This window comes from Ictidomys tridecemlineatus, chromosome 16 (genome assembly GCF_052094955.1).
Source record: "Ictidomys tridecemlineatus isolate mIctTri1 chromosome 16, mIctTri1.hap1, whole genome shotgun sequence".
Classification (NCBI taxonomy): domain Eukaryota; kingdom Metazoa; phylum Chordata; class Mammalia; order Rodentia; family Sciuridae; genus Ictidomys; species Ictidomys tridecemlineatus.
The window spans coordinates 38,827,551-38,839,554 of record NC_135492.1 but is presented as its reverse complement, the minus strand read 5'-3'; the positions used below and the strand labels follow the sequence as shown (position 1 = coordinate 38,839,554).

At 50.8% G+C, this 12,004-nt stretch overlaps 1 protein-coding gene across 8 annotated transcripts in view; it reads left to right on the top strand.

The window, feature by feature from the left end:
• The first annotated feature begins 1 nt into the window (after window position 1).
• The window catches only part of Ift122 (intraflagellar transport 122), a 52,219-nt gene continuing 40,216 nt past the window's right edge, over window positions 2-12,004 (top strand). For 3 of the 8 annotated variants that reach the window (XR_013431307.1, XM_078033440.1, XM_078033441.1), the window contains exons 1-5: window positions 2-184; window positions 6,680-6,746; window positions 8,253-8,337; window positions 9,553-9,631; window positions 10,254-10,330. Coding sequence is in view for 7 of the 8 variants with exons in the window: in XM_078033440.1 (XP_077889566.1) it covers window positions 144-184; window positions 6,680-6,746; window positions 8,253-8,337; window positions 9,553-9,631; window positions 10,254-10,330 (349 nt within the window). In the remaining variant the exon portion in view is untranslated. The remainder of the gene's footprint in view (window positions 185-6,679; window positions 6,747-8,252; window positions 8,338-9,552; window positions 9,632-10,253; window positions 10,331-12,004) is intronic. The other 5 variants (XM_078033438.1, XM_078033437.1, XM_078033439.1 and 2 more) reach the window with 4 other exon arrangements.

Sequence of the window (12,004 nt, the reverse complement as noted above, 5' to 3'; positions counted from 1 at the left end):
GAGCTCTGCGGGCGCACGCGCGTAGGTGTTGTTGTGCGCATGTGCGTTGCCAGGGGTAGCGCAGGTAGCCGAAGTGGCCCGCGTAGCGGCGCCTGTTGCTGAGGCGGGGGTAGGAGGGGCCCCGAGGCGGGAGGAAAGCTGCGATGAGGTCCGTGCTGACGTGGAAAGATAAAATCGATCAGTGGTGAGAAGCGGGGCAGTTGGGGAGGAGCGGGAGGCCGAGCCCGGGAGGGGATGGCGGGAGCCACTCCTGTGAGCCCTCGCGGTTGCCAGGGGCAACGGGCCTGCGGCCTGGGCTGAGGGCGCTGAACCCAGGTCCTTAGGGGCTTGCAAGGTTTTCTAACCCCCTTGGTGGGTGCAGAAACTGAGGCTTGGGGATGGGGCAGGGGGTTGTGGCCTGTGGAGGCGACTTTATACGTAACACGATCGGGGTCTGGTCTCTCGTCCAGGGCTCAGGTCGCACCTCCTACAGTTGAGGCTGGCCTCCCACTTGCCATCCTCCTGCCTCAGCCTCCCGAGTCCCTGGGATTTCAGTCGTGCAACACCGTGTCAACCCCCCCTGCTTGCCTAAATATGATTTTATATTTTCCCCTAGAGACTTAATTTTGGGGATCAAATCCAGGGATACTTTGCCTGGACCAAAAGGACTACCCTTAGTCATTTTCTTTTCTTTTCTTTTTTTTTGACACAGGGTCTTGCTAAGTTGTCCGGGCTGGCCTTGAACTTGAGATCCTCCTCCCTTACCCCAGCTTCCCTAGTCACTGGGATTATAGGCATGCACCCGCCATGGCCAGCTCCCAAGTCCTTTTTAATTATTTGTGTGTGTGTGTGTGTGTGTGTGTGTGTGTGTGTGTGTGTGTGAGTGTGGGATAGGGTCTCACTAAATTGCCTGGACTAGTCTTGAACTTACAATCATCCTCCCTCAACTTCCCAAATAGCTTGAGATGACAGACATGTACTTCCAAGCCTGGCCTTGAGCTTTATATTTTTTTTGCAGCGCTGGGGACTGAACTCAGGGCTTCGTGCATAGCTGATAAGCATGTGTACCGAGGTACATCCTCAGCATTAAAAGTTTTTTTTTTTTTTTTAACTTTTAATGGAAATTGAGTAAAAAGTCAAATTCTTTTTTCTTTCTCCGTCTATCATAGAAGTACCCATGGCACAAGCTGGTGATAACTGGCAACTGAACATTTGGCTTCCGTGTCACAGAATAATCCGTGGTGACACAGACTCCGGCCACCTGAATTGCTCAAGCTCCACTGGGAAGGGGCGGCTGCGGCAGTGCTCCTGCCAATCACCACCCTGCAGGAACTTGGCCTTGGGTGCTCAGATCTTCCTGTTTTTACCAGAAGCTAGGAATCTGGGTTTTTTTAATGTGCAATGCCCTAATTTTTCAATGTTGGCATCTAAAAGAAAAATACAAAGTAAAACACCATGTGGGCCAAACTAAACATTTGCTGGCCAAATGCAGCCTGATCTGCTCTATTTTCATCCCCTGGCACAGAATTGTCTCCCTTCATCTCTGTGGTACTTAGAGTCTGTCAAGCGCAAGAGTAAATTTTTTTTTTTAAATCTATTTATCCCAGAAGCCCATAAACCCTTTAAAAGCAAGGGCTATGGCTTCATTCACTTCCACGTGATTTCAGAGCCTCGACAGGTCGTTGGTGGTGGCAGTTTGGTGGATCCATATTTCGTGATTGAAGGAACCAGGGAGTGAATGAGGATTGGCTGGCTGCTTCTCGGCCCATCACTGCTTGGAAACGATTTATTCGAACAGCAGATCAGCAACAGGGGAGGCAGGAGGATCCCAAGTTCAAGGCCAGCCTCAGCAACTCACAGAGACCCTGTCTCAAAATTAAAAAGTAAAAAAATAAAAAGGGCCGGAGCTCAGTCGTAAAGTGCTCCTGAACCAAATATATACAAGAATGAATGAAAAAATAAATCAATAGTAGGTCTAGTGATTGTCAACCAGTGTTGGCAGCCAGATAGGCCAGCTGATAGCCAGGGTGGGTGGGTCAGGGGGCGACTGGAAAAAAGTAATAGATGATCAAATTTAAAAATCTCAGATGTCAAAGATCAGCCGTCCGTAGCTGAAGCAGACACTGTCTCCCGATTTCCTTTGGCTCCTAGCCCACCCTTCACGTAGTAGTTAGAACTCTGTCTGTTGTTCTTCATCTCATAAACCCAGTGTGACTCCTGTTAGCTAGGTGGTCCTTCTCACCCTCTTCTCCCCAAGCCTCCTCAACATTTAATGTCAGCTTGGGAGGTCAGCCAGACTCTGTTTTCCTCCCCAAAGCTCCTTCCCAAATGCCCGATGAAGTTGCTTGTTCTCTCCCTTCAATGAGCTGCTCCGGGTTCAGCTCAACCTTGGTGCTGTGTTAGGCCAGCGCACCCCAATCTGGTGTCCCCTGGCCGTGTTTACTGAGCTCTGGTTGGCCAGCCGTGTTCACCTCCATCATCTTGGTTCATCTGAACAGCCACCTGTGAATCGTTATCCCATTTGCAAATGAGATTTAATACAGCCACATCCTTTGCCCCAGATTTCTAAGCAAATCAGAGGGGGCTGGGCTGGATTGCATATTGTTTGGAGCGGCCTCTTGGGACTTCAATTTTGCAGAGGGCTGGGGCAGGGCTGGCAGAGGACAGCCCTCAGGACTTGCCCTGTGTCTCTCTGCAGGGCAATCTGATGAGATCTCCCTTGTTCATAAAAGGGGACACGGGGAGAGAGCCATCCCACAGGAGAGCAGACGGCAGTGGGCGACCACATTTGAGGCAGAATGGCCACTTGGAGGGAGTTCTTGTCCTGGAGGGGGCGGTAGACACCACCACAAAATCCCTTCCAGTTCCGGGTGTCTGTGATCTCATGATGTCATTAAGGGATTCAAGATAAAATTTTGTCAGTTGGTCAGAAACGTTCCTGATGTTTCTAGGACAATGCCACATACTTTGGATCCACAAATGAGCACTCTGAAACATGATGGTTACCTCAGATGGCACGTAATTAGACAGGATCATATCCCAAACCCCGAAGATAAAGAAGACTGTAACTCGGAGCCAGGCTGAATTGGACAGATTATACGTACAGTAAGAGTTTAGGCGGGGCCCATCCGTCTTCTGTATGATGCTTTAGGAAGGCGGATTTCAAGAGATTTCAGCAATGTGGATTTTTTTCACACTGTGAGGATGATAGTTCAAGGTCAGCCCAAGAGAGACCCCGAGATGATTTGGTGATTCAACCCCAAATGCCTTACGAGGAAGAGGCCACCCAGGGATCATTCTGATGAGCTCAGGTGACACGTGTCGGAGGCAGAGAAGAATCAGTGTGGAGGGCGTCCCCTTTTCTGACCCCACCTCTGCTTGCTCTGCTTTTTAATCTACTGTCCTGCAGCTCAGAATGTGAAGTGCGCCAGGAACATTTCTCCTGGACTCAGAGAAAGTGTGACAAACAAGGGAGGCCCAGGTCTGTTAGCCACAGACCAGAGAAGGAGCAAGCTACGGGACCCAGGGCCTGAGTTTGCTCCTACCCAGAGGATCCTCAGCTGAAAGGGTGTGGCAGTTCCTTTTTGGTACTGGGGATTGAACCTGGGGTGCTTAACCACCGAGCACATCCCCAGACATTTTTTACATTTTACTTAGAGACAGGGTCTGGCTGAGTTGCTCAGGGCCTTGCTAAATTGCTGAGGCTGGCCTCCAACTTGCGATCCTCCTGCCTCAGCCTCCTGAGCCACTGGGATTATAGGCGTGTGCCACCACGCCCAGCTGACAGTTACTTTGCTACAGCTTCTCCCTCAGCTGTGACAGCACACGACAAGTTGTCTCCCTGTAGTTTCATTTCCTCATCTATAAAAATAAACCAGCTCCTGTCCTGTTTACTCCATTATGTTAAAAGAATCAAGTGACATAATGTGAGCTCACTTCCCTCATCACCTCCTGTCAAGGAAGCTTCTGGTTCAGTGGAGCCTACGCTGTATGGTCTCATTTATGGTAGAATCCGAACAGGTGGACTCATGGTAACCAGAGGAGGGGACAGCGAGGGACAGGGAAGGGGAGATGTTGATAAAGGTCACCAGGTGTCAGTTAGACTAGAAGAGTAAGTTTCAGTGGCTTATTCCGCTGCATATCAACACTAATGTATATTTCAAAATGGCTGAAAGAATAGATTTTTAATATTCTTATTGCAAATAGTGATAAGTTGTTCCTTGAGGGAATGGATATGTCAATCAGCTTTCTATAACGTATACCTAGATCAAAGCATCATGCAGGTGAATGCCAGGTGCCATGGTGCATGCTTACAGTCCCAGCGACCGGGGAGGCTGAGGCAGGAGGATCTCAGGTTCAAAGCCAGCCTCAGCAACTTAGCAAGACCCTGTCTCAAGATAAAAATCTAAAGGCTGGGGATGTAGCTCAGTGATAGAGCCCCTGGGTACCAATAAATAAAGAGACAGATAAAACTTTAACTTCCCCAATTCTACAAATAATGCCTTGAGTAGGTGATGATACTTTTCTTTTTTAATTTTGGTAAGGCATGAAAGCCATTGCTAATTATTTTGTCGACTATGGCATGGGCTAACTGCCTGAGTTTGATTCCTGGCTCCGCCTCCACTTGGTAGCATTTTATTTTCAGGCAGGTTATTTAAGTTCATTCTTTATGCCTCAGTTTCCTCATCTGCAAAATAGGCAGAGGGTTGTTGTGAAGTTAAGCAAGCTATACCTGGTGCACGTAGCAGTACACGTGCTTAACAAATGTTAGCCGCTGTTCTTATTACAGCATTAGGGTGACAGATTTGCAATACTCGGTGACAGTTGAAGAGAGTTGATGGCATTGTAGCACAGTGGTTAAAAGCACAGGTTCTAGAGGCAGACCCAAGCTGTATTCTGGGCCTTTCACTTGCTGGCTGTGTGACATGGGGTAAAGTACTTGACCTCTCTGAACTGTGGTGTCATCATCCACAAAACCAAATCCAGTCGTCCCTCCCTATCTATGGGCGATTTGTTCCAGGACACCTGTCAGATACCGAAATCTATGACTGCTCTAGTCCCTTATATAAAATGGTATTAGATCTGCGTAGAACCCACATTGTGCTTTAGATTGTCTCTGGATGACTGAGCACCTAATATAACATAAATGTTATGGAAACAGTTGTCCTAGTCTATTTAGGGAATAGTCACGAGAAAAAAAAAATCTGTGTTCGCTGAAGTTTCATTTTTTGAATCCTTTCAACCCCTGGTTGATAGAATCTGTGGATCACGGAGGGTGTGGATTTTTAGATTTCTGACAAGCGCCAGACAGTTGACCACACAGAGCTTTTGCAGTAAGTTCCGACTGTGCCGTTTCTTGTCATCTGAACAAGGAGGCCCTCTGCCTGGGCCCTTCCAGAACCTTTGAACAGGGCTCTGGCCTGGTTTTAGCCTCCTCTCTCTCCTGGCCTGGTAGGTAGCCAATGGCTCTCTCAAATTCAATTATTTATATTCTTGTGTCCCCACATGCAGGTCTCTGCTTGGTCTGTCCTCTTTGCCCGAGAGCTGTGCCTTGTGTGCCTGTCACCAAGTCCTGCCTTATTCAAAGACTACGTTCTTCATGAAGCCCCTTCAATCCTGTCCCCAAATCAGAACACTCCGTCTTTCTCCTTTGGATCTTTATTTATTTCTATATCAGGGATTGACCTCAAGGACATTTAACCACTGAGCCCCACCCCAGCCCTTTTTATTTTTTATTCAGAAACAGGGCCTCTCTGAGTCGCTGAGGGCCTCACTATGTTACTGAGGCTGGCTTTTAAATTGTGATCCTCCTGCCTCAGCCTCCCGAGTTCCTGGGATTACAGGTGTGCACTACCACAACTGGCAAAGAGGTCCTTGATTTTAAAACACCGTTATTTTGTGTATCAATAAGAAAGCAAAAAAAAAAAAAGAAATGCTATCAGTTGAAGTGATGTATCATTAATTCTCAGACAAATTCCAAACTCAGAGAGGCTAAAATATGAAAAAAACATATGCCTGAGTCAGCTACAGGGGCGCACGCTTGTAATCGCTGCAATTTGGGAGGCTGAGGCAGGAGGATCGCAAGTTCGAGGCCAGCCCAGCAACTAAGCGAGGCCCTTAGCAATTTAGCAAGATCCTGTCTCAAAAATAGGAAGGGCTGGGTGATGTGGCTCAGTGGCTGAACCCTCTGGGTTCAATCCCTGGTATATTAAAATGTGTGCGTGTGTGTGTGTGTGTGTGTGTGTGTGTGTGTGTGTTAGAGTGGATGAATAGTTCTTGATGAAGAGTCAGACGTGGTAGTTTCCTTGGGGACATGGAGGGCCTCTGATCCTCTCATCTCCTATCTGCTGGTGCCTAGCAACAGAGGCACCCAGTAAATACCAGTGTGGACTCACTCACCAGCCTCTACACCTTCTCCCAGGTGTGCAGCCTTGACAGTGGCCACAGTGTTGGAAGAGTCGGTGCCCTTTACAGTTGACTCTGAGTCCCGTCTGTCCCAGAGGACGGCCAGCCGGGGGGGACTGTGATGGAGTGGCCTGCCAGGGCGTGGTGGTTGAATGGAATTTACAACCCAACGCCATCTTGAGCCATTATTTTTCTCCCTGCTCCACACAGCGGTGTTTTCATAATGGAAACCAAGTTGGCTTTCCCGGCCATTATTTGGGTTGCTAATTGTCTTTTTGTCTTGTCTCTGATTCAGTGTCTATGACCTTGCATTTAAGCCCGATGGAACGCAACTGATTCTGGCTGCAGGAAACAGATTACTGGTAGGATTTGGTCTGAGTTTCCTTTTTAAGTGCTCTCCCCACCCTCTTAGAAGCACTGTGGAATTGGACCCTCCCCTCTATTTTTTTTTTTTTTTTGAGATAAAAAAAGGCCAGGGCAGAGAAACCAGCCATTATTTTTCCATAGGGAAGGAAATGGGCTATTTAAAACAGGTAAGTAAACTGTGCATCAGAGAGGAACCTGTGAACAGGGCCTCCTGGGGACCATTCATCTTCCCCCTTTGCTTTGAAAAGAGGCGAGGACAATGAATCAAAATGCTTTTGAAACTGGACGGGTGTCCGTTCATATTTGTCCCCTTGAAAAAAATTCAAGCAGCAATTCTGAAGCTCCTCTCTCTCTCTCCAAGGGACCACAGAGCCTCACTCCAACTTTTCGGCAGCGGCCCACCTAAACAATTCCATATGGCTCTTTCCTATTTTTCCTATTTTCAAAGGACATCAGCTCCCCCTGGAACCTGTCCCAGTGTATAAATGGAATCTTCAGAGAAGTCGTTCTGTTTGACCTAAAAACCTTTGTGATCTCCCTTCCTGCTACGTAAGCCCACTTCCTGTCCTCTGTTGTCTGCAGATCTGCAGACTGATTGATGTCCCTTCTCTGCTTAGAAACTGCAGGATCTTTAAGCCCTGGGTGAATTGTTCCACAGACGGCCCTTCTCCAGCGTAAACAACCCAGAGCCTTCTCCTAGATTATCTTCCCCATCCTCTGACCATTTTGGACCGTGTTGCTCTGATTTCCAGACGGTGTGGTTTTTACATCTCTGCATCCCACAGGCCGTAAAGTACCCTGAATCCATATTCCAGATGGGCTTTGTAACACCCCCTCTGACTTGAAAAGCCATGATTCAGTTCTATGTTTTTTTTTTTTTTTTGGGGGGGGTACTAGGGATTGAACTCAGGGGCGCTCAACCGCTGAGCCCTCTCCCCAGCCCTGTTTTGTATTTTATTTAGAGACAGGGGCTCACTGAGTTGCTTAGTGCCTTTCTTTTGCTGAGGCTGGCCTCCAACTTTCGATCCTCCTGCCTCAGCCTCCTGAGCCACTGAGATGACAGGTGTGCGCCACCGCGCCCAGCTCAGGTCTATGACTTTTAAACTCTCAGAAAGCAACAGGAAACATCTCTCTCTGATGCTAACATTAGGGGCCAGGGCTAGCACTAAAATTTGACTTTGTCGTGAGCGGGCTGGTTTTACGTGTTGGCTGTATTTAGAGGGGCTGCCTTAATGTATCCAGATTTATGAAAGAAGGAGGGAACTTTGTGGAGATTTCCATGGTCCACGTGTGTCCCTGGTCACATAGAGCACAGCCCCAGGACCTGCACTTGTGGTCACTCGTGGCTAGGCCACGTTCTTCCTGGTGTGGATTTATCTGATGCACATGCAGCACATTGACAGATGTTTCACTACAAAAGCTAAAGTCTCAGGAGCAGTCCTGCAAGAATTCTGAACACTAGGTGCCCCCTGGGTAATGTGTACTTCTGTGTCTTTCCCCAGGTTTATGACACCTCAGATGGCACCTTGGTTCAGCCCCTCAAGGGACACAAGGACTCCGTGTACTGTGTGGCCTACGCTAAGGATGGTGAGAGGCCGCTCTGGGTCCCGCTCCCCTTAGCCAGTCTTTATTTATTTTGAAAACACAGCTCGCAGGTGCGAGGACAGGGCAATCGCCTGCACTTCCGTCCTCTCAGGCGATCTCTGGGCACTGTCCAAGGTGCTTGAGATACTTCAGAGAACAGGACAGACAAACGGCCGGGGGGCTTCTATTCTGGGGGGGCCTGGGGACAGGTGAGCAAAGGCTTGAAGGCCCAGCACAGTGCGCATCTGGAGGAGAGAGACCCAGCCAGGGAAGGGCCACAACAGAGTCTCCCAGGTGCAGCTGTATATGCCAGGAACAGGGCGGGGATTGAGAGGTCACCAGACCACGTGGGCAGCCACCAGGGCCAAACGTGGCCTTGATGCTTGGTGAAAATGGAGAGGCCCTGAGTGGGCTGACAGAGGAGGCACCCATGTGATTTGCACCCTGAAGGCCCCCTCCTGCTGCTGTGTTGGGAGCAGCCTGCGGACAGGAGGCTGGGCCAGGAGGCTGGGAAAGCATCTCCCAGGCAGGGTGGAGGCCAGGGAAGCCGAGAGAAGTAATCAGGTCATTTGTTTTTCTTGTGGTGGGACCAGACCTAGGGCCACACCCCAGCCCAATGGGAGAGTCACCAGATTCTGAATATATTTTGAGGGTAAAGCTAATACGATTGCCTGACAAACTGGATGTGGGGTGTAAAGAAAGAGGAGGCCAGGACGACTCCAAGATTTTTTTCTTTTGATTTGTTTTTGGTCTTGGGGATGGAACCCAGGGGCGCTTAACCACTGAGCCGCAACCGCAGCCCTTTTTATATTTTATTTAGAGACAGGGTCTCGCTAAGTTGCCTAGGGCCTTGCTAAGTTGCTGAGGCTGGCCTCCAACTGGTGATCCTCCTGCCTCAGCCTCCCGAGTTGATGGCATTAGAGGCACATGCCACTGCCCCTGCCTGTTGGAGGCCCTCAGTCGTCTGTGTGGGGCATGCTTGTGAGAGAGGTCGGGGATCCAGAGCGCCGTCTCCCAGTCCTGGTGAGAAGCAGGAGGGGCAGGACTCCTGGTGGGGCAGTGTGTGTTTGGCGTGCACAGGGCCCTGGTTTGATCCCTAGCACCAAAAAACAAAACAAAACAAAACAAAAAAAACCCACTAGTTTTCTAAGAAATGCTCTCTGGGAAATGCTGGCTTAATGTGAATGTGACAATTTTCTTTTTTAAAAACATTTCTAGGCAAGCGCTTTGCCTCGGGATCGGCTGATAAAAGTGTCATTATCTGGACGTCAAAACTGGAAGGCATTCTCAAGTACACGTAAGTGACCCGCCACTCGAGTGGCAGAGTGACGAGTGTGACCCGCTCATGGTTCTCGCACAAGCCTCTTAGGAAAGATGTAAAGGTGAACTTGTTTTTTAAACTTGAAATGAACTTGAAAAGTAAGTCACTACACGTGGGAATGGTTGTGAACGGTCCTCACTAGGTGGCAGCTGGGCCGGTGGTGACATGTAACACGTTCAGTTCCTAGGCCACCACAGGTGCCCCTCAGCCCCCACCTGGCCTCTTCCAATGCCCTGCCTCAGTGTCACAAGCCAGGAACTTGGGCCCCCCACTGTCCCCCAATTCCCTCGCTCGCTAGCCCCCACGTCCCTGCGGGTTCTCGGCTCTGAAGTCACTGTCCCTGCAGACTCTTCCCGCTCTCCTAGACTCGGGCAGGTCCCCTGCGGGGAGTTGGGGTCGCAAAGCCAACGTTACGCAGGAGGAATGAACCTGGGCCCAGATGCCGTGCGCGGTACCTGACGCCCTGCGTGTTCGTGGTTCGGGCCATCAGCCCCTGTGCTGCTGTGGGTCACTTGCAGGGGGCCTGGTCCCAGCCTTGGTTGACCCACTCAGGTGTCTGCGGGGGCTGAGTGTCGACCTGCAGCCGTTTCCTCTGCAGGCACAGCGACTCGGTGCAGTGCGTCTCCTACAACCCCATCACACACCAGCTGGCGTCCTGCTCCTCCAGCGACTTCGGTAGGTCCCCACCTCCCCGCTGTCTGGGAAAGCCGGAGCTCTGAGCCCCACATGCTGAAATCCACCCATGACCCCCACGTTCACCCCGAGAGCCACCGGGAGCCAACACACTGCTGCACCCCGGGGAGGCTGGGATGCATTCTTTAAACTGTGCAGAAACCCAGGCCGCGGGTGACGATGACCTTGAGTCTGGTAAGACACCAAAGGCCTCAGGCAGGGACTTGGTCAGGGCCCAGGCATGATTTCCTGTGGCCACCAGCAGGGACACTCCAGCTGCCCCACCTGTGCCCATCCAGGCCCTTGGGGGCGTGACGTTCTTCACCGTGTCAAGGGTGGCATTGTCACGACTGTCTGGGTGACTCTGCTCCCTGAGGGGCTGGAGGCCTTGAGTCCCACTGGACATGGCGCAGGGACTGGGGTGGCACTGGCCCGGATGAGGTGCTCAGCGAGATGCGTGTGGAGGGAGGGGCCTGTGGGAAGCTCCATGGAAGGCCGACCCTGGGTTTCTGTCCCCTGTGAGTCTCTTTGCCAAGAGACAGTGGGTCAGGGGACCCACCCCGTGTGTCCCGCTGATAGGGTTCTGAGGTTCACAAGAGACGGAGACGGACGGCACTGTGTAAATACATAGGGGCCCTCACGGGTGTGAAGTGGACCCTCTCCTCTGTGCTTACTGAGAGGATTAGAAAGACAAGCCAGGCTCCCTGTCCTCAGGCCTGAGCTCTTGGAGGAGGGCAGAATGTGTAAAAGAAAAAAAAAAAACAACTTTTAAGTAAAAACAACATTTGCTGAGTGCTTGCTTACGTGCAGGCACCGTCCTGAGAGTTAAGCATGACTTCCAGGTGACCCCAAGGTCAGGTTCTGGTCTCATCGCACCCTGCTCAAAGAACTGGGGCCTAGCGTGGTTCCCTGGTCACTGGAGGCCACTCAGCGGTGAGTGGAGGAACCAGGGTGTGGACCCAGGAGACTGGTTGCTTCTAGAACCTTCTATTGGGAGCCCTCTGAGGGCAGGTTCCCTTCAGCTGGAGGCCTGGGCAGGCTCCGGGCAGCAGCTGGACCACACACAGGTGGAGATGCTGCAGGGCCAGGTGGGGGAGGCACCCTGGGGTGGAGGGGACGGTGACCTGTTGAGCGTCGCACCTGGCTGCATAAATACAGCTGTGCGCTGTGTGTCCCTGTCATTAGCTTCACGGCTCAGGCCAAGGGTAGAATTTGCCAATGTTGTCTGAAGCTGGCCCTGCTGTGGGGCACTGAGCCAGGGCATCTGCAGGCCACAGGGAGCAAGCCTAGGTGCCAAGTGTCCCAAGAACAAAGCTGTGCTGTGGCGGAGTCCCGGGAGAGGAGACGGATCCTCAGCACCAATCATGATTTTCTTTATTCATTAGATTTCGCAGCCCTGGGATTGAACCAGGACACTCTGCTGCTGGGCTCCATCTCTTTTTGATTTCGAGACAGGGTCTGGATAAGTTGCCCAGGCCGGCCTCAGACTTGTGACCCTCCTGCTTTGGGTCCCCGAGCAGCTGGAATGACAGGCGTGAGACACTCGCCCAGCGTCCATCCCTATGGTTACAGTTTCCTAGTTTATTTCTTTGAGACCTAAATTGCAGACCAGTTTTGGCTAGAGCCTCACGAATCTATCTTCTTTTTTTTTTTCTTTTGAAATAATTATAGATTCTC